The sequence below is a fragment of the Lontra canadensis genome, unplaced genomic scaffold (genome assembly GCF_010015895.1).
Source record: "Lontra canadensis isolate GAN:19392208 unplaced genomic scaffold, GSC_riverotter_1.0 scaffold33, whole genome shotgun sequence".
NCBI lineage: Eukaryota > Metazoa > Chordata > Mammalia > Carnivora > Mustelidae > Lontra > Lontra canadensis.
This window is the reverse complement of record NW_022631027.1, coordinates 13214599-13236690: the sequence shown is the minus strand read 5'-3', so window position 1 is coordinate 13236690 and position 22092 is coordinate 13214599. Positions and strand designations below refer to the sequence as shown.

At 39.7% G+C, this 22092-nt stretch overlaps 1 protein-coding gene across 1 annotated transcript in view; it reads left to right on the top strand.

Annotated features, from left to right (window-relative positions):
* The window catches only part of DBT (dihydrolipoamide branched chain transacylase E2), a 54454-nt gene extending 33265 nt beyond the window's left edge, over positions 1 to 21189 (top strand). The window contains exons 6-11 of the mRNA XM_032867218.1: positions 7312 to 7528; positions 8849 to 9015; positions 13569 to 13646; positions 15357 to 15548; positions 15699 to 15770; positions 19535 to 21189. Coding sequence (XP_032723109.1) covers positions 7312 to 7528; positions 8849 to 9015; positions 13569 to 13646; positions 15357 to 15548; positions 15699 to 15770; positions 19535 to 19702 — 894 coding nt within the window. The 3' untranslated portion in view covers positions 19703 to 21189. The remainder of the gene's footprint in view (positions 1 to 7311; positions 7529 to 8848; positions 9016 to 13568; positions 13647 to 15356; positions 15549 to 15698; positions 15771 to 19534) is intronic.
* The last annotated feature ends 903 nt before the right edge of the window (positions 21190 to 22092 follow it).

Sequence of the window (22092 nt, the reverse complement as noted above, 5' to 3'; positions counted from 1 at the left end):
AAGCCTGATCAAAGTGTTTCCACAGGGAATCATGAACCTTTTAGGTTCCAGGACCCAGTTCCAATGGGTGTATTGGGGGCAGGGGGCGGGGATGGTTCCCACATCAGCAAGCAATTCTCTGGACATCAACTGAGTATCCTACAATTCAGGTCAGTTTTGCATGGTCTGTCGATAGTGTCAGAATTGACAGGTTAATGATTCATTCCTGCAAGACTGCCCACTGTCCCCCACAACAGTTCAGATACTCTCAAGCCCGGTTATCATCTATGCTTCTGACCAGCTGGCTACAGATAGGAGTTTCCATTGACCTCCTCCAATTCAGCATGCCAATCACAAGCCCAGGTTATTACCTATCCTTCTGACCTGTTGGCTTGTGGCTGAGAGGTCCCCTCAGTCCTCTCTTTGGGTTTGATTAATTTGCAAAAGCAGCTCACAGAATTTAGGAAACCCATTTACTCACTAGATTACTGATTTATTAGAAAAGAATACAGGGGTGCCTGGGTGGCTCAGTCATTAAGGTCTGCCTTCAGCTTAGGTCATGATCCCAGGGTCCTCGGATGGAATCCCACATCAGGCTCCCTGCTCTTTGGGAAGCCTGCTTCTCCCTCTCCCCGCTCCCTGCTGTGGTCCCTCTCTCGCTCTGTCTCTCTGTCAAATAAATAAATAAAATCTTTAAAATAATAATATAAATAATACAACTCCAGAATGGCCAAGTGGAGGGACACAGAGCATGTGTGGAAAGAGGCATAAGGGTTGCATGCCCTTTCCAGGTGTGCCACTCTCCCCAAATCTCCACGTGCTCACAACCTGGAGGCTCTCTAAAGCCAGTTCTTATGGGTTTTCTTTGAAGGCTTCACTACCTGCTCAGGACTGACTCAATCATTGTTCTGTTGACAACAGAACGGATTCAACCTCCTGCCCTTCTCCCCTTCCCAGATTTGGAGTAGGAGTACTAAAATTTTCAATCTTTAATCGCATGTTGGTTCCCCTGGTAACCAGCCTCCATTTTTAGTTCCTCAAGGGCTTTCCAAAGTTAATTAACATAACTAAAGAGACCTCTTTTCACAGGCCCTTTCAAGGGTTTTAGGAGCTCTGTGCGGGGAAATGGGGAGAAAGACCAAAAATATACTTATTATAAATCACAATCTCATAATGATTGTGTAGTGGAAAGTGGAATTTTGTCATTTGTTATTATGTAGAAACAATAAGGGGCACCTGGTTGGCTCAGTCGGTTAAGCATCTGCCTCTGGCTTAGGTTGTGATCCCGGGGTCTTGGGATCTATCCCCTGTCTGGCTACCTGCTCAGTGGGGAGTCTGCTTATCCCTCTCCCTTTACCCTCCCCCCTCTTCATGCTCAATCTGTGCGCTCTCTATCTCTCGCTCTCTCTCAAATAAATGAAATCTTTAAAAAGAAAAACAACAACAGAAAAGAAACAATAAAGCATACATTTGACACTTGGGCTGAGAAAGTCAATTAAGTTTAAATTTACTAGTAAAATTTCAGTGTTTTAACAACTGGGAGAAAAAAAAAGCTAAGAGAGCTTTTGTATGGTGATTATTTTAACTGTTACTAGTTTACTGTTGGCTGCGTTGTCTCAAACATGCTATAAAGGCATATACATGTGTTGTGTCTTTCCCGGTGTAAGCTTTATTCAATCCCAAAACAAGGTTAAGATCATTGTAAAGTAGGTTCAGGATTCCAAACTCAGTGACATTTTACTATGCATTTAACCTGGCTTCATACATGTCACAGAAAACAAAGTATGATATAAAGTCATACAACAAACAAAATACAATAAGGGTAAGAAGTTAACAAACCAAACACTAAGTCAGTCCCTGAGTGCACGGTTGAGAGGAGGACGCCATCTGGTCTGGGTCAGCTCTCCACACATGCTGCTTACTGTGTGCAGGCAGGGGAGCATCTCTTATGCTCAGAAAGCAGTTTGGCGAACCTTTGGTGGCAGTTGCCTTTTTAATGCAGTCAGATAAGGAAAGGTCTAGCATCTGGAGAGTCTGTGTGCTACAGAGGTCTAACCTTTTTATTTGTTTTTTTTATTTTTTTAAAGGATTTTTTTTTTTTAAAGATTTTATTTATCTATTTGAGAGGCAGAGATCACAAATAGGCAGAGAGGCAGGCAGAGAGAGAGGTGAAAGCAGGCTCACTGCCAAGCAGAGAGCCTGATGGGGGGCTCAATCCCAGGATCCTGGGATCATGACCGAGCTGAAGGCAGAGGCTTTAACCCACTGAGCCACCCGGATGCTCCACAGTCTAACCTTTTTAAAGTTTCATTAGTCTTAGGCCTTGGCAGGCTTCTTCTGATTCTAATAACTTCTATTCCTAGTTCTCCCAGGTTTGCATGACTTTACTGATTATCAGTCCTTAGAACTGTGCTGGTTTTCCTGATTTCCTGTCTTAGCTGCAATGCCTTTGGCTGCTTATGTCATTGCTTGACATGGGCTCTCTCTTGCTCTCTCTACAGAAGGTCAGAAACATTGGTCTACATTTGCTATAGTGTTTAAGTCTTTAAATTTTCGGTTCTCCTTATATGGTCTCCAGAAATTTAAAAACAAACAAAAAAATCTAATAAGAACTATGCAAGAAGTTTAAAAATAATTGATTGCTTATAAAATGTAAGTTTTCATAGGTATGGATTATATACAATGTAGATACTGCATTGTTACCACCCGGGCAAATGAATAGTATATACAAAAGTAACGAATAAAAAAGTAAAAAATGATTATATACAGAGGAGAGCTGTAGTTTAAGAGCATTCTATTAAGATGATAAAAATGTTATTTCCTTGGACAAATTTGTAGTGGACAGAGATTATTTTTACCTTCAACTGATTAAATTCTGTTTAGAGACCTTAATGATGAATATATTTATTTCTAGATAGTTTTTGATGTCAGAAAATGTTGGGGTTCAGAGCAAACAGTCTTAAGACATCTTTGGTGCAAAAAGGTGGTTTTATTAAAGCACAGAGACAGGACCCATAGGCAGAAAGAGCTGCACTGGGGTCATGAGGAGTGGCTGATTATATACTTTCAAGTTGGGAAGGGGTTAGGGATAGCTTAAGACTCTAAGGAATCTTGGAAGCAAGGTTTCCAGGACCTTGAGGGGGCTAGCTAGCCATTGTTAGGAAAAGATCATTTATTTCTAATAAAATCCTAGTCATGAGCCCCTTCAGATGTTTATCAGTGGGCCGTATGCTTGGGGGATGACTGCCAACATACATCTTGAGGGGTAGAGATAAAAGGAGTTTCCAAAGGAATTTTATTTTAAATTTATTTATTTATTTATAAATATATAATGTATTTTTATCCCCAGGGGTACAGGTCTGTGAATCACCACATTTACACACTTCACAGCACTCACCATAGCACATACCCTCCCCAATGTCCATAACCCCACCCCCCCGACTCCCCTCCCCCCAGCAACCCTCAGTTTTTGTGAGATTAAGAGTCACTTATGGTTTATCTCCCTCCCAATCCCATCTTGTTTCATTTATTCTTCTCCTACCCTCCTAACCCCCCATGTTGCATCTCCACTTCCTCATATCAGGGAGATCATATGATAGTTGTCTTTCTCTGATTGACTTATTTCACTAAGCATAATACCCTCTAGTTCCATCCACGTCATCGCAAATGGCAAGATTTCATTTCTTTTGATGGTTGCATAGTATTCCCTTGTGTATATATACCACATCTTTATCCATTCATCTGTTGATGGACATCTAGGTTTTTTCCATAGTTTGGCTATTGTAGACATTGCTGCTATAAACATTTGGGTACATGTGCCCCTTCGGATCACTACGTTTGTATCTTTAGGGGAAATACCCAGCAGTGCAATTCCTGGGTCATAGGGTAGTTCTATTTTCAACTTTTTGAGGAACCTCCATGCTGTTTTCCAGAGTGGTTGCACCAGCTTGCATTCCCACCAACAGAGTAGGACGGTTCCCCTTTCTCCGCATCCTCACCAGCATCTGCCATTTCCTGACTTGTTAATTTTAGCCATTCTGACTGGTGTGAGGTGGTATCTCATTGTGGTTTTGATTTGTATTTCCCTGATGCTGAGTGATGTGGAGCACTTTTTCATGTGTCTGTTGGCCATCTGGATGTCTTATTTGCAGAAATGTCTGTTCATGTCTTCTGCCCATTTCTTGATTGGATTATTTGTTCTTTGGGTGTTGAGTTTGCTAAGTTCTTTATAGATTTTGGACACTAGCCCTTTATCTGATATGTCGTTTGCAAATATCTTCTCCCATTCTGTCAGTTGTCTTTTGGTTTTGTTAACTTTCCTTTGCTGTGCGGAAGCTCTTGATCTTGATGAAATCCCAATAGTTCATTTTTGCCCTTGCTTCTGTTGCCTTTGGTGATGTTCCTAGGAAGACGTTGCTGCGGCTGAGGTCGAAGAGGTTGCTGCCTGTGTTCTCCTCAAGGATTTGGATGGATTCCTTTCTCACATTGAGGTCCTTCATCCATTTTGAGTCTATTTTCGTGTGTGGTGTAAGGAAATGATCCAATTTCATTTTTCTGCATGTGGCTGTCCAATTTTCCCAACACCACTTATTGAAGAGGCTGTCTTTTTTCCATTGGACATTCTTTCCTGCTTTGTCGAAGATTAGTTGACCATAGAGTTGAGGGTCTATTTCTGGGCTCTCTATTCTGTTCCATTGATCTATGTGTCTGTTTTTGTGCCAGTACCATGCTGCCTTGATGATGACAGCTTTGTAATAGAGCTTGAAGTCCGGAATTGTGATGCCACCAACTTTGGCTTTCTTTTTCAATATTCCTTTGGCTATTCGAGGTCTTTTCTGGTTCCATATAAATTTTAGGATGATTTGTTCCATTTCTTTGAAAAAAAATGGGTGGGATTTTGATAGGGATTGCATTAAATGTATAGATTGCTTTAGGTAGCATAGACATTTTCACAATATTTGTTCTTCCAATCCAGGAGCATGGAACATTTTTCCATTTCGTTTTGTCTTCCTCAATTTCTTTCATGAGTACTTTATAGTTTTCTGAGTATAGATTCTTAGCCTCTTTGGTTAGGTTTATTCCTAGGTATCTTATAGTTTTGGGTGCAATTGTAAATGGGATTGACTCCTTAATTTCTCTTTCTTCTGTCTTGTTGTTGGTGTAGAGAAATGCAACTGATTTCTGTGCATTGATTTTATATCCTGACACTTTACTAAATTCCTGTACAAGTTCTAGCAGTTTTGGAGTGGAGTCTTTTGGGTTTTCCACATATAGTATCGCATAATCTGCGAAGAGTGATAGTTTGACTTCTTCTTTGCCGATTTGGATGCCTTTAATTTATTTTTGTTGTCTGATTGCTGAGGGTAGGACTTCTAGTACTATGTTGAATAGCAGTGGTGATAATGGACATCCCTGCCGTGTTCCTGACCTTAGTGGAAAAGCTTTCAGTTTTTCTCCATTGAGAATGATATTTGTGGTGGGTTTTTCATAGATGGCTTTGGTAATATTGAGGTATGTGCCCTCTATCCCTACACTTTGAAGAGTTTTGATCAGGAAGGGATGCTGTACTTTGTCAAATGCTTTTTCAGCATCTATTGAGAGTATCATATGGTTCTTGTTCTTTCTTTTATTAATGTGTTGTATCACATTGATTGATTTGCGGATGTTGAACCAACCTTACAGCCCTGGAATAAATCCCACTTGGTCATGGTAATAATCCTTTTAATATACTGTTGAATCCTATTGGTTAGTATTTTGGTGAGAATTTTTGCATCTGTGTTCATCAAGGATATTGGTCTGTAGTTCTCTTTTTTGATGGGATTCTTGTCTGGTTTTGGGATCAAGGTGATGCTGGCCTCATAAAATGAGTTTGGAAGTTTTCCTTCCATTTCTATTTTTTGGAACAGTTTCAGGAGAATAGGAATTAGTTCTTTAAATGTTTGGTAGAATTCCCCCGGGAAGCCGTCTGGCCCTGGGCTTTTGTTTGTTTGGAGATTTTTGATGACTGTTTCAATCTCCTTACTGGTTATGGGTCTGTTCAGGTTTTCTCTTTCTTCCTGGTTCAGTTGTGGGAATGCAATAAATTTCTTCCAGATTGTCAAATTTGTTTGTGTAGAGTTGCTCTTAGTATGTTCTTATAATTGTTTGTATTTCTTTGGTGTTAGTTGTGATCTCCCCTCTTTCATTCATGATTTTATTTATTTGGGTCGTTTCTCTTTTCTTTTTGATAAGTCTGGCCAGGGGTTTATCAGTCTTATTAATTCTTTCAAAGAACCAGCTCCTAGTTTCGTTGATTTGTTCTATTGTTTTTTTGGTTTCTATTTCATTGATTTCTGCTCTGATCTTTATGATTTCTCTTCTCCTGCTGGGTTTAGGCTTTCTTTCTTGTTCTTTCTCCAGCTCCTTTAGGTGTAGGCTTAGGTTGTGTATTTGAGACCTTTCTTGTTTCTTGAGAAAGGCTTGTACTGCTATATATTTTCCTCTCAGGACTGCCTTTGCTGTGTCCCACAGATTTTGAACCGTTGTGTTTTCATTATCATTTGTTTCCATGAATTTTTTCAATTCTTCTTTAATTTCATGGTTGACCCATTCATTCTTTAGAAGGATGCTGTTTAGTCTCCATGTATTTGGTTCTTTCCAAATTTCCTCCTGTGATTGAGTTCTAGCTTCAGAGCATTGTGGTCGGAAAATATGCAGGGAATGATCCCAATCTTTTGATACCGGTTGAGACCTGATTTATGACCCAGGATGTGATCTATTCTGGAGAATATTACATGTGCACTAGAGAAGAATGTGTATTCTGTTGCTTTGGGATGAAATGTTCTGAATAGATCTGTGATGTCCATCTGGTCCAGTGTGTCATTTAAGGCCTTTATTTCCTTGTTGATCTTTTGCTTGGATGATCTGTCCATTTCAGTGAGGGGAGTGTTAACGTCCCCTACTATTATTGTATTATTGTCGATGTGTTTCTTTGATGTCGTTATTAATTGGTTTATATAGTTGGCTGTTCCCACGTTAGGGGCATAGATATTTAAAATTGTTAGATCTTCTTGTTGGACAGACCCTCCAAAGGAATTTTTATACGTTAAAGACAACTTACAGGGTCCTGGGGTTGGGAGAATGTTACGCTAAGATTGCCTTTTGCCCTTAGCAAAGTATTAACATCAAGGCAGCTGAGTTCTTAGAGGAGTGTCACTCTGCCTGTCTCAAGGACTTGTCAGTGGGCCGTAAGTAGTAAGGAAATTAAATTTTTCTTTTGCCTTTGTTTCCCACATTGGTTTAATTTTTTAACATTAAAATGTGTCTTCTTCTTCTTCTTCTTTTTTTTAATAGATTAAGCTGAGTGAAGTTGTTGGCTCAGGAAAAGATGGCAGAATACTTAAAGAAGATATTCTCAACTATTTGGAAAAGCAGACTGGAGCTATATTACCTCCTTCGCCAAAAGCTGAAATAGTGCCACCTGCACCAAAACCAAAAGACAGAACTATTCCTATACCAGTATCAAAACCTCCAGTATTCACAGGCAAAGACAAAACAGAACCCATAAAAGGTAATAATAGTAATGTAGGGCACTACTACAAGTTATTTGGGGAAATTTACTTCAGTAGATCCAGGTGTATAGAATATGGTGTTTTCAATTCCTACTGAAGGGAACGTTTAAGTTGATCATACTTTTTTAAGTGGTGAAATAGCATAGTTTTTCCAGGAAATGCTTTAATCTCTACTGTTGATTTCTGAAGAGTATTATGTGAGCAGGTTTCTTGGAATATAAATTTATATACTAACAGTTGTTCTTTTTAAAGACTCAGTATGTTACAAATGTAATTTTTAGTCAGCTTCAGAATAATTAGATGTGATTTGTTACCTAAAACTCTTAGGACGATTAACTTCCAGAAGTGTGGCTTTGCAAGAAAGCCAGTAAGTAAATACATGACTTTTATCCTTTTATATTTTTTTAATATACCCCATTAAGCATTAAGGACACTTACCTCTTAATATCATTACACTTGACACTGGGTACTATGCTGTAGTCAGTGCTCCAGCATTGGAATTAATGTCTTTCAATTACATAATGAAGATGGTGGCCTTGAGAGGGAGAGTAGGGTTGAAAAAGTAAATGACATTAGAAAACCCTTCATTTTAGTAAAAAGGTTTAAAGGATTTAAGAAATTTAAAAGTATGTGCCTGGGGGCACCTGGGTGGCTCAGTGGGTTAAGCTTCTGCCTTTAGCTCAGGTCATGATCTCAGGGTTCTGGGATCCAGTCCCGCATCGGGCTCTCTGCTCCTCAGGGAGCCTGCTTCCTCCTCTCTCTCTCTCTCTGCCTGCCTCTCTGCCTACTTGTGATCTCTGTCGAATAAATAAATAAAATCTTAAAAAATAATAAAAAATAAAAATATATGCCTGGGTGGCTCAGTTGGTTAAGTGTCCCACTCTTGGTTTCAGCTCAGCTCATGGTCTCAGGGTCATGAGATTGAGCCACCTTGGGCTCTGTGCTCAATGCGGAGTCTGCTTGAGATTCTCTCCCTCTGCCCCTCCCCCCACTAGGGCATGCATGCTCTCTCTCTCAAAAAAATAAATAAACCTTAAAAAAAAAAGAGTTTAAAAATATATGTAAATTTGGGATTCTGAGTGGTACAGTTGGTTAAGCATCCCACTCTTGGTTTTAGCTCAGGTCATGGTCTCAGGGTTGTGAGATTGAGCCTTCCTTGGGCTCCGTGCTCAGCACGAGTCTGCTCAGAGGTTCTCTTTCCCTGGTCTGCCCCCGTGTACACACTCACGCATGCATGCTCTCTCTCCCTCTCTCTCAAATCTTAAAATATATATGTATTCAATGTTAATGTTAAAATACATATATTTAATGTTTTCCAGGCTTTCACAAGGCAATGGTCAAAACCATGTCTGCAGCCCTGAAGATACCTCACTTTGGATATTGTGATGAAGTTGACCTTACTGAATTGGTCAAGTTAAGAGAAGAATTAAAATCCATTGCTTCTGCTCGTGGAATTAAACTCACCTTTATGCCCTTCTTCCTAAAGGTGAGGTTTCATTCATTTCAAACAGGGCTTGAATAGGACATTAAAATTTTATTTTGGAAATATGCAATGTGTTAACTATGGATTTAGATAAAAATACTACTTCTCACCATATCATATAGTTAGAAAAATGTACAAGTGCATTATTTCTTTGTTTCTTAGGAATTTATAAAATTAAAATTTGTGTCATTTTTTTAAGATTTTATTTTTATTTGTTTGACAGACAGAGATCACAAGTAGGCAGAGAGGCAGGCGGGCAGGTAGTGGGGAATCAGGCTCGCCGTTGAGCAGAGAGCCGGATGTGGGGCTCGATCCCAGGACTGTGGGATCATGACCTGAGCCCACGGCAGAGGCTTTAACTCACTGAGCCACCCAGGCGCCCCTGTGTCATATTTTTATCAGCTCATCTCTCAGTCAGATAGTGGATTGTCTTGCCAGTTAAATAAAGCCTTTAATTCTGAAAGGATCACTCCAGCAAAATCCTGATTTGAACAAAAACAGGACTTGGTGTTGATCTTGCGTAGATCACTGACATGTATCATTTTCATTTATTCAACAAACTTATATGGAGAGTCATAACTTCTTGGCCTTGTGACTGGTATAAAACCAGACTATCGGCTGACCGTAGGCAGCTCAGTATCTCACTCATATTAACAACCATTTATGAAGCAGGTGTCATGTGGCCGACCCTGTACTGAGCATGCTATATACATCATCTCTTCTAATTTTCAGAATAAACCTGGCATGCAGATATTGCTATTCCCACTTTCCGTTTAAGGAAATTAGGAATTTCTCAGCTTCTCTAAGTTGAGAAACTTGTCAAGGATATATAGCTAAGTGGGGAAGCTAAGTTCCAGGTTCTGGTCTGTTTTACTCAAATACACATATAGATGTCTCTAACTCCAGCCCTTTCTCCATACTGCACCAAGACAAATCTTTCATTTCTATAAATGAAAGCACTGTGTTATTCCCTGATTATTTCCACTGGTCTCCTTCATTATCCTCAGGTTAGTTTCTAAACCCCTTAATTTGGCAGATAAATAAGATTGCAAGTCTCTGCTTCCTACCTCTCCAGCTTCATCTCTCAGGCATTCCTTCTGGGTTTTTTGTTTTTTGGTTTTTTTTTCAGTTTTGTTTTGTTTTGTTTTGTTTTGTTTTGTTTTGTTTTGTTTTGTTTTTCAGAGAGAGAGAGAGAGCACAAGCAGGGGGAGTGGCAGGCAGAGGCAGAGGGAGAAGCAGGCTCCCTGCCAAGCAGGGAGCCACTACGGGTCTCCATCCTGGGATCTTGGGATCATGACCTGAGCTGAAGGCAGACACTTAACTGACTGAGCCACCCAGGCGCCCCTCCTTCTGTTCTGGTCAGATTAAGCCTGCATAGTTGTTGGACTAGGTGACTTCATGTGAAATGCCCCCTCCTCCTTTGATCAAATACCTGCCCATCCTAAATGCCAAATTCTGTTCAGGAGCAGCCTCTTCCAGAAGCTGTCTGTGGCTGTCACAGTTTGAGTTCGATATTCCTCTTGCCCATTGCAGTTCATCTCAGTGCAGTGCGAGTGTTGCTCAGTTTTCTCTTCACTGCGTGCTGAGCTCACAGGGCACAAACTGGTCTTTACCTCCATCGTTTCAGCTGCTACCCGAACAACTAAGTGATCTATGAACATGAGATGTAATAGATGTCTATAAATGAGACACCTGGGCTATATTTTAGCTATAGAGTCATTTTTAGAGACACAGTCATCGAATCAGGTGGATGAAATTACCCACATGGTGTGCAAAGGAGGAGAAAAGGCTAAGGAATTTACATCAGTGTTTAAGGGATAGATAGAAGTGGATTTGGCAAAGACAGTAGAAGAGAGTGAATGGATCAACGGTATGACGACAGAAAAAGCAGGCAAGTGTCTCCTAGAAGCCAAAGTGTATCTCTTGGTGTATAATGGACCACTCCTAAGTTTAGTGGTTTGGAACAACAGCCATTTATTATTTCTCATGAATCCACAGGTAAGCAGGGCCAGTCTGCTGATCTCGGCAGAGCTCACTCCTGTGTCTACAGACAGCTAGTAGGTTGGTGTAGGTGGGCTAGTGTAAGATGGCCTTGGCAGGGATGACTCGTTTCTCTCCCTTATGTCTTTCTCAGCTCCACAGCATGCTAGCCTGCATGTGGTTTCATAGTACTAGCAGAGATGAAGAGGAAGCAGAAATGCTCCAGCACTTTTTCCAAGCTCTGCTGTATCACGTGTGTTCTTGTCTCATTGACAAAATAAGTCACATGACTGAGCTCAGAGTCCGCTTGCACAGAGCACCGCCAAGGGGCATGGATACAACAGAGGCATGAACCATTGGAGCCATTCACTCAGCCACTCATGCCAAGAGAGAAGAAAAATGTTGTGATGGGGACGCCTGGCTGGCTCAATTAGTAGAACATGTGACTCTTGATCTCAGGGTCATTAGTTTGAGCACCATGTTGAGTGTGGAGATTACTTAAAAATGAATTTCAAAGCCTTTTAAGAAAAAAGTTAGGATGGGACTAGGCTGTTGGATTAGTAATTAAGAGGTCATGAGTAGGAGTGCTTGGGTGGCTCAGTGGGTTAAAGCCTCTGCCTTCAGCTCAGGTCATGATTCCAGGGTCCTGGGATTGAGCCCCACGTTGGGCTCTGTGCTCAGCAGGGAGCCTGCTTCCTCCTCTCTCTCTCTCTGCCTGCCTCTCTGCATACTTGTGATCTCTGTCTGCCAAATAAATAGATAAAAATCTTAAAAAAAAAAAAGTGGTCATGCGTGGCCTTAGTCAGGACTGATTGAATAAAGTATTGTTGACGTCGAAGCTTGACTCCAGTTGCTTGGTGGATGAATAGAAATCAAGGAAGAGGAGACGCTATAAATATCTGGTAAAAGGCAGATGGAGCATAGGCACAGAGGGCAGGTATGGTGGTAGTTTGGGGTAGATTAAGGAAAGATTCCATCTGCCCTCTTCCCCTCCTGGAAAAACTGGAACAGATCTGAGGCTGAGGGAAAGCTGGAAAATGGAGAGTTAAAAATATGTGAGTGACAAATGATAAAAACATATGAATGAAACTGGCGACATCTGTTTTGAAGGAAGGGGAGACCAGCTTTTTATTTTTATTTATTTTTTAATTTTATTTATTTATTTGAGAGAGAGAGAATGAGAGAGAGCATGAGAGGGGAGAAGGTCAGAAGGAGAAGCAGACTCCCCATGGAGCTGGGAGCTTGGTGCGGGACTCGAACCTAAGACTCCAGGATCATGACCTGAGCCAAAGGCAGTCGCTTAACCAACTGAACCACCCAGGTGCCCTGAGACCCGCTTTTTAATATGCTGAATTTATTTTATTATCATTTGTCTTCATCGTTTTAGTCTGAATGAAATACCTGATCTTTATTTTGAGAATAAAATTTAGTGTGCTTTATTTGTTTTAAAATGACATTTTTTCTGCCTATATAAGTTTCAGAACATTCAGGAAATACTAGAATGTATTGTTTAGGGAAGAAAATAACTTCTTATTGAGAGACTCACCCCCACCTTGTTTTTTCTTTTACAAAATTTGGACTGTACTCAAAATTCTGTTAACACTTTAATTGTAATCATGGATTTTTATATAAAGAAGATTAAATTTACAGTTGTCAAATCAAATGCTTAGTAAAACTTAACTCTCTAGTTCGAGGAAATGATTTTTTTTTCAACCACTGACCCCCAGACAAAAATAATACTTAACACAATGCTGATAAATAACTCTTAATTGGACTAGATGAAGGCCAGGATGGGGGGGTGGATTTTAAGGACAATCTTAAGCATTTTTACTTACCTATTTTTTGGATGTAATACAAGGCATGACAACCAAATGCAGTGTGAGCTTTGATTAGATCCTGGATGGGAAGAAAAACAGGGTATAAAGAACTTTTGGGGGGACAGTTAGGATAATTTGAATATGGATAGAAGAGGAATGGTACCGAGTAAGAAGAAGAAAAAGGAAAAAAGATGAAGGGAGAAGAAAGCAGAGGAGGGAAACAAAAATGCCATCAATTTGGGGAGGTGGCCAATAAGTAAACGTTCACACCAGCTGTGCCCTTGACTTGGCCAAGGACACCAAGAGGAACACTAGCCTCGCATGGTCAGTGCCCTTGGAAACACTTTGTGCTTGTTCTTTCTATACAGGGAAACAGCTTGCTGCCTTTTTGTTTTAGCTCAGTGTGTTTTTGAACTTCGGATTTGCTTCTCAAGTAAGATTCTACATGTAAAATTCTTCTCCTATAGAATTTAGACATTTTGTTTGGTACTTTGGTCAGTCTTTACACTTATTTTGAAAATCTCCTGATGTTTATAAGCTGCCTGACAACTTTATCTTTTATTCTTCAGTGATTAGGGTGACCTGGTTCCACCCTTCTTCAAGGTGATATTGGGAGTAGTATGCCTAGATACATAAAGATGAGAAATTAAGCTCAGTGTAAATGAGGGTTCTCACCCTCCCTCCCTCACTCCCCTCATTGCTTCCGATTCCCTTTCCCAGTTAAGAGTGCTAATGTTGCATTCTCTTTCTGTTAAACAGGCAGCTTCCTTGGGACTACTACAGTTTCCTATCCTTAATGCTTCTGTGGACGAAAACTGCCAGAACGTAACTTACAAGGTTGGCTATGTGTTGTGGAAAAGTGCTAGTTATAAATAGAAAATGGTGCAGCTGTGCTTATAGGTTGGAAAAGCTTCTTTTGTACCCCAAAGAGTGAATTTTTTTTTTAGACTAGAATTAAAGGTATGGGATAAACTATTAAACTGAAATATAATTTGTTATTTTTACTGGTTTTACTGGTTACCCATATACTGTTCAGATATATGGAGTTTCATTTTCTAAGTCCCTTTGGCTTATTGCTTAAAATAATGCAAATAAGTGGCCGTCAGGCAATGGATTATGTTAACGATCCTACATACCCTCCTCTCAAAGAGATAACCTCTGTCAAAATGGAGTTCCTGCAGTTTTTAAAATAAGAATAATTTTTTTTTTTAAGATTTTCTTTATTAATTTGACAGAGAGAGACACAGCGAGAGAGGGAACACAAGCAGGGAGAGTGAGAGAGGGAGAAGCAGGCTTCCTGCAGAGCAGGGAGCCCAATGCAGGGCTCGATCCTAGGACCCTGGGATCATGACCTGAGCCAAAGGCAGACACTTAACGATTGAGTCACCCAGGTGTTCCAAAACAAGAATAATTTAAACAGAAATAGGACAAGTAATGAAAGTATGCATTCCATTTGAATGAGCCTTTCTGTTTGGAGTGAAGATTTATTGAGACTAAGAACTGTTTTGGGGATGCTAATCATTATTTATATTTCTATCTAGTAGTAAGCTTAGGTATTTTAGGGGGTCAGATCTAAAATCTTCCCATATGAAGGGGCGCCTGGGTGGCTTAGTCAGTTAAGCATCCAACTCTTAATCTCAGCTCAGGTCTTAGTCTCAGGGTCATGAGTTCAAAGCCCAGATTGGGCTCCATGCTGGGTGTGAAGCCTATTTTTTTAACTAATTAATTAATTAATTAAAATCTTCCCATATGATTAGTATAATTTCCTGATTAAGTATCTACTTGCAAAAAACTCAGGCAAGAAAGTAACTATTTACGTTTAATCTCATGACCCTAAGATAACTCACTGTTGATGTTGAGATATGCATTCTTCTAGGATTTTATTTTCACATATTTTTTTTTAAATAGTATTTTTATTTTATTTTTAAAAAATATTTTATTTATTTATTTGACAGAGATCACAAGTAGGCAGAGAGGCAGGCAGAGAGGAGGAAGCAGGCTCCCTGCTGAGCAGAGGCTTGATCCCAGGACCCTGGAATCATGACTGGAGCCGACACAGAGGCTTTAACTCACTGAATCACCCAGGCGCCCCTCTAGAAAGTCTTACATAGCCACCAGCTCATATATCCACTAATAATGAATGGAAATAGCCTGTTGCCCAATATTCTTACCAACAAAAAATTATTTTTTCCAAAATATCTTTTTTTTTTTTAAAGATTTTATTTATTTATTTGACAGACAGAGATCACAAGTAGGCAGAGAGGCAGGCAGAGAGAGAGGAGGAAGCAGGCTCCCTGCTGAGCAGAGAGCCCGATGTGGGGCTCGATCCCAGGACCCTGGGATCATGACCTGAGCTGAAGGCAGAGGCTTTAACCCACTGAGCCATCCAAGCGCCCCTCCAAAAAATCTTTTTAAAATTCTTTAAAAATTCTTCAGATCATCAATCTGGTAGAAATAGTTTTTGGTTGTTTTTCATAACAAAGGTTAGTCCTTTCTTTTCTGTTAACTTATGAAAAGGCCTACTATATAATTTTTTTTTTTTTTTAGGCTTCTCACAACATTGGGATAGCAATGGATACTGAGCAGGGGTTGATTGTGCCTAATGTGAAAAACGTCCAAATCTGCTCCATATTTGAGATCGCCACTGAGTTGAACCGCCTTCAGAAACTGGGCTCTGTAGGTCAGCTCAGTACCACTGATCTTACAGGAGGAACATTTACTCTTTCTAACATTGGATCAGTGAGTAATAGAAACATTCAAATTCTAAACTGTAACTGTAATTCTGATCATATGCTCAATTAAAATTATAATATTTCATTTCCCATTTGTTCCTCAAAAGCTTAATTTTTCTACTCTTCTGTTTTACTTTACTTTTTTTTTTTCTTTTAGATTGGTGGTACCTACGCCAAACCAGTGATACTGCCCCCTGAAGTAGCAATTGGGGCTCTCGGATCAATTAAGGTATGTTTATTAAATAATTGGCAAAAGAGTTTTAGCAAATTGGGAGGGTAAACACAAGACTCATTTCTGAAGTTTTGCCCTCACTTCATAGGTTTGAGTGTAACATTTGGCTCTGTAAGCCAGTTATTCTTCCTAAGAGGTAGGCCTGCAATTGCAGTGGCTGCCTCTATGTATAGGAAATGGTGGTGATCTGGATTGTTCCATATGGAACCACTGTAGTTCATGCCAGGCACAAATGCACATCTTTATGGAAAATCACAAATACAGTCAATATGCTTCTATCAAAATATCTTTATTTCCAAAGACTACAGATAATAGTAAGCCAGTCTAAATTATCATTTATAACAAAGCGAGACACCATTTAGACCATTTTTCTCATACTTCACTCTGCTCAAGACTCATTGAGAGTACTAGTTAAAAATGTAGTATTCTTGGGGGTCCTGGGTGACTCAGTCGGCTAAGCATTCTGCTCTTGATTTTGGTTCCGGTCATGATCTGAAGGTTGTGAGATTGAACCCTGCATTGGGCTCTGTGCTAGACATGGAGCCTCCTTAAGATTCTCTCTCTTTCTCTCCCTCTGTCCCCCCCCTTTTCCCCTCCCTCTCTTAAAAAAAAAAAAAAAAGAAAGCAGTATTTTTGGCTTTGGGGACAGAGCCCCCAGAACTTAACATTTTAAACAAGAACCCAGGTGATTCCAACATGAGTGATCTCTTGGCCATGTTTTAGGAGACACTGACTTAGAATTAGGGTTGTAGTGATTCTTTTTTTTTTTCCCTAAGATTTTATTTATTCATCTGACACAGAGGGAGAGACACAGCAAGAGAGGGAATACAAGCGGGGGGAGTGGGAGAGGGAGAAGCAGGCTTCCCACTGAGCAGGGAGTCTGATGCAGGGCTCAATCCCGGGACACTGGGATCATGACCTGAGCTGAAGGCAGACTCTTAATAACTGAGCCACCCAGGCACCCCAGGGTTGCAGTGATTCTTGGCTACAAATTACAGTCATCCGGGAGCTTGAAAAAAATGTTTAAGCTCACTCTATACCAACTGAATTACAACTGGGTGGGGGGTGGTGGAACAGAGCTTGGGCATCTCTGTTAACTCAGTGTTGAGAGGCATCAGAATCAAAGAATTAAGCTCTTGGATTCCATTGCAGTACCACCATTATTAAATGTCATCACTATTTTGACTTATTTTGGTGTTCATGTTTTCAGAAGAATCTTTCTTTCTTTATATTTCTGATGCTTGCACACCAAGCATGTCTGGGACTTGTCTTTCATGAGTTATCATTTTTGTTTTGTCATCTAAAATTTCCAGAGATACTTTCATTCGGCCTTTGATTTGCTCTCTTGCAGATAGTACTTTAGCTGCTATGCTACTCCTTTTCCTAGCAGCAACCTTCCCTCCTGGCACACAGAGGACATAGGGGAGAAAAAACCCCAAAACACATAGCAGACTCTGTTCTTTGGAAGTCGGGAGTTTCTCTGAATATACCTTCCCTGTCACCCATTCCCCAGCCAGCAAGAGCTCAGCATTTGAATCTCACAGGATTCTGACTTCCTATAGGTTCCCAGCCATGATACCTACTTGGCAAAGTCTTGTTTTTCCCTTTCATTAAAGAGATGTATTATCCTCTGGATTATATGTACGTATATACATACATACACATTTATATATATACCTATATATAAGTCTATATATCTATATACATTTCTCTCTCTCTCTCTCTCTATATATATATATATATACACACACACATACAATTATATATATAATTGTGGTAAGTTATACATAACATAAATTCACCATGCTAACATGTACAGTTCAGTGGTATTAGGTACATTCACGTTTACAAATGTCACCACCATCCATCTCCAGAACTTTGTCCCAGACTGAAACTGTGCACGAATATTACCACGTTTTGTTTATTTGCTTGGCTCTAATGAGTTGGGGTGTCTCCTTTCTTTGGTTCTTGTGAAGACTGCTGCTGTGAACATTGGTGTGCAAATATCTTTTCACCAGGTGTCAGTTTACCAAATCATTTGACCCATGATTTCATCAAGCTAAGAAGAATAGTTCTTGAAGTATAAACCTTCTGATATTTTCTGGGTAGGAACAAGTAGGGCGTATTTCATTCTTCTCTCTCAGTGTATCCTCTCTTTGCTACTTTCTGTTTTCACTGTAAATTTTGAATGTCCTGTTGATAAATGGTCTAAGTCGCTAATACCCCGCATAACTCAGTTCTCAGTGCTTGTCTTCCCTGACCTGTTAGCCGCACTGGAGTCAGTTGATTGACACCACTTCCTTGGAAAGTGTCCTTCACTACGACTAGTAGAATACCTTGCTGTTACAGCTTTCCTCCCATCTACTGCTTGTTCCCTCTGAGGCTCCTCTGCCCAGGCTGCCTTATTTCCTAATCTCTAAGCCTCCGAGTACCCCAGGGCTCAGTTCTGGCCCTCTTCTTGATCTTTAAGCACCATGTATATGCTGATGACATCCAAGTTTATATCTCCAGACCTGGCCTCTCCTTTGACTGCCAAATTAATATATCCTGGTTGGAGATCTAATTAGGCATCTTGATTTTCCGTTCCTTTCCTTGCCACCCCCCACCCTCAAACTTGCTCCTTCTGAAGTTTTCCCTTTTTGGTAAATGGCCATTCTTCCCAAAGACCTCCTCCTGTAGCTTCTCAGTTTCAGGGCCATTTGAACCTATGTGGTGGCTTCCATGGCCCTGCACTGGTGCTCCTCAGTGTAATCAGGGACCCATGTGGAGCTGTGACTGCTCTATCCCGTGAGGAGGCTGTGAGGAGGTCACCGCCGAAAGGGAAAATAGGGCTCGGGTACTTTCACAGCAGTCTGACGGGTGATTTGGGGTCTGTTGAATCTAATAAGAAGTTAGGGCTTATGTTTTCTTTATCTTTTTAAATTTTTCTTTAAATTTGTTTGTCTTTAGTGATTTAACTGACTGAGCCACTTAGGTCCCCTCTAGTAATTTAATATGTTTTCTTAAAATAGCTTGCAATGGAATAGAAATTTAAAAAAAACAACCGTAGGGCATTTACCAAAGACAGATTGAGAAGCATTGCTCTTGACAATGTGCCCTGCCTTCCGCCTGCTCCCTCTGTGACCTCATCTCCTACTTCCCACCCCTAGCTGCCATCCTGCCCACCTTGCTGTTCCTCCAACAGTCCAGCCCTGCCTTCCCCTCTATATCTCTTGGAGTATCCACCTGGCTTTCTTCCTCAGCCTCGGTGAGGCTTTCCCTGCCCAGCCTGTCAAACAGAAAATGCTGCCTGCACCTGGCCCCTGCCTACCTTCTCTCCCGTTTCTGCATGATATATTTTTCCTTTGCACTTTTCATTATCTAACATGTTACATATTTTACTTATGTATCTTAATTGTCTCTCTACATTAAAATGTTAGCTCCAAGAAGGCAAGGAATGTTGCTTCTTTTGGTTTAGCTCCAGAGTTGAGAAGAGTACCCGGTACATAGTAGGTGCTCAGTAAATATTTGTTAAGTAATCGAAATCTGAAATGAGATTTACTGTATATATGGAAATTGTGCAGGGGACAGGAAGTACCCTGGGGAAACCGAAAGCTCGAGGCAAATATAAAAATGGGAAAAATTGGAGTTAGCGTTTTCAAGTCATTTTGGGATGCCCGTATCTTCTATTACAAGGAGGGGAATTTGCTTAATCTTTCACTGTTGCTGTTGCTAGAGCCTTCGAGCAAGTGAAGGTTGACTGTTCTTTGCCTTATTTTTAGGCCCTTCCCCGATTTAACCAGGACGGAGAACTATATAAAGCACAGATAATGAATGTGAGCTGGTCAGCTGATCACAGAATTATTGATGGTGCTACAATGTCACGCTTCTCTAATTTGTGGAAATCCTACTTAGAAAACCCAGCTTATATGCTACTAGATCTGAAATGAAGATTCATCGGATGTCTTTGAACTTTTTGAGCTTCCAAAGAATATGTAGAGCTAGCTGTGCAGCTTCATCACAATTTGTATTAGAAACGATCTGTATTATATGATTAAGGTTCCAAGGCACAATATTTCTCACTGTTCTGTTAGACTTTTTACCGAAAATGAATGATGGTGTAAGAGTTCTTCTGCGGCTGTCACAATTCATAGGTCATGATGTCACTTCTTAATATGGTGCTGAGGTCTTTGTGTCCCTGGGTTGAAACTAGGAAGAACAACAAAATTAATGTTACTAAAAGACAGACTGCCATATCCAGTGTTTACCCTATCTTTCTTTCTTTCTTTCTCTTTTTATTTTAGACTGACCTTAGTGAAACTTCTCAGTTACACTTAGTTAGGAAAAGGAATTTATGTACAGAAGTATCTTCCATTTCCCCACAATAGAAATGAGAGATAACACTAACTGTTGGATAAGTGCAATTACTTAACCTTTTAAGATATCCGTGATTATGTTGCTCCATAGAGATTATCTGTAAATGTCTTGTTTATATAAATTAATATCTTTTAAAAGGGAAAATTATAAGCTAATCTTAAAAATGCCCAATTATAGGGATGCTTGGCTGGCTCAATCAGAAGAGCATGTGACTCTTGATTCCAGGAGTCATGAGTTCAAGCCCCACACTGGGCATGGAAAAAAAAAAAAAAGCCCAATTATAGTTTTATAACCAGTAAGGCTGTCAAAAGCATTTGTTTAAAATGAATATACTTTTTGAATTTTGGTAACATTTTTGTGTTTTGTTATGAAAAAAACTTCACCTTGGGAAACTTGCCTCATGTAAGGAAAGTGCTTTAAATGTAGCAGCTGCTGACACTGTCTTACATTTAAAAGTCCATTGCCCTTTAACTATTTTTTATCCTTCTTGTCTTTAGCTAAAACATAGGATAGGATAATGTATTCCATTCTCCGTATCCTGAGAAGGAATGTGAATAAGAGGGGAGAGAAGAGTCTAATGGGTAATTATGGACATTAAAACGGTAAATATTATATAGAAATGAAGGTATCAGAATGATCTTTTTGTAAGAGGCCCACTTTAATCAGAAGTAGCATCAAGGTGAATATAATCCAACATTTTGATTTGCATTCAGAAATCCAGGTTGCTTCTAATATTGTCTATATGTTCAAGTGAAATTTTGTAACAAAAAAGTTGTTGTAAATCTCAATTTTTTTCAAAATGAGAATCATGTAAATTAGAAAATAATCAAATGAATGTTATTTTTAAAATTTAGATATTACATTAAGGAGTTACAAAGAAAATAAAGTCATCCATAATCATATTACTGTTAACATTTAGGTCAAGGTATCTGTATACATAGCTATTCTTTTTATAAAAATGAAATCATGCTATATCTACTATTTTATAATTTGATTTTTTAATTTAACATCATGGGTAACTTTACATGTCAATAAACAATTCTACATTATTGTACTTTAAGTGGCTATGTAATATTCTGTTGTGTGTGTTTGTTATACATTTGATACTAAACTTCTGTACAGCAGGCATGATGCTAAGCGCTGGGCACAGAATGCCCTCCCTAATGGTCCCTGCCTTCACTGGGTTTACAGTCTAGTAAGGAGGAGGAGGCAGATACTAAATAATCATTAAAAGTAAAGTATCATTACATGTCTAAGTAGGAAAAAACAGGGTGCTGTGACAGCATCTAATAAAGGTTACTAATCCTGTCTTAGAGGGTTAGGAGAGTATGTACCATAATTTAACCTGTCCTCTACTGATGGCATTTGTAGAATTTTAAATGAAGAACAATATGTTCAGTTGTCTCTCTCTGTCTCTCTTTTTTATGAAGGAGATAGAAGTTTACTGAATATACCATAAGGGAGTGGCAGGCAGGACAGCAGAGAAGAGGCTGTCTGCCTGGTCAGTTGTCCTCTAAGGAAGATTCCCCAAAGCCACTCTGGACACTGTCCCTTACTTCCCACTGACTATAATTTAGTTATATGGCCAACCTAGTTGAAAAAAGTGTGGGAAATAAGAGGGCATGTGCTTAGCTAAATATTTTGTTACTTTGGGTAAAGGAGAGAAAGGCTGTTAGGAGATAATTGCCATCTCTGCTAATAGAAGATATTTTATACATTTTAAGTTAAAGACTGTAATACATAAAGCAATTTCTTCATGTCACACATCCACTACAGTGCAAACTGAGGCTCAGTCTGGGTAGATCCACTTGCTACTCTGTCACATTATGTCTTAGCACAACTCTGACCAACTTCTCTTACTTAAGCTAATAAGCAATAGAGAGTAGTAATGGGTTATCACTATCAAGGGAAGTGCCTGATGAAGCCCAGATATTACTTTATCCTGTTTCAGGTCTTCTCTAAG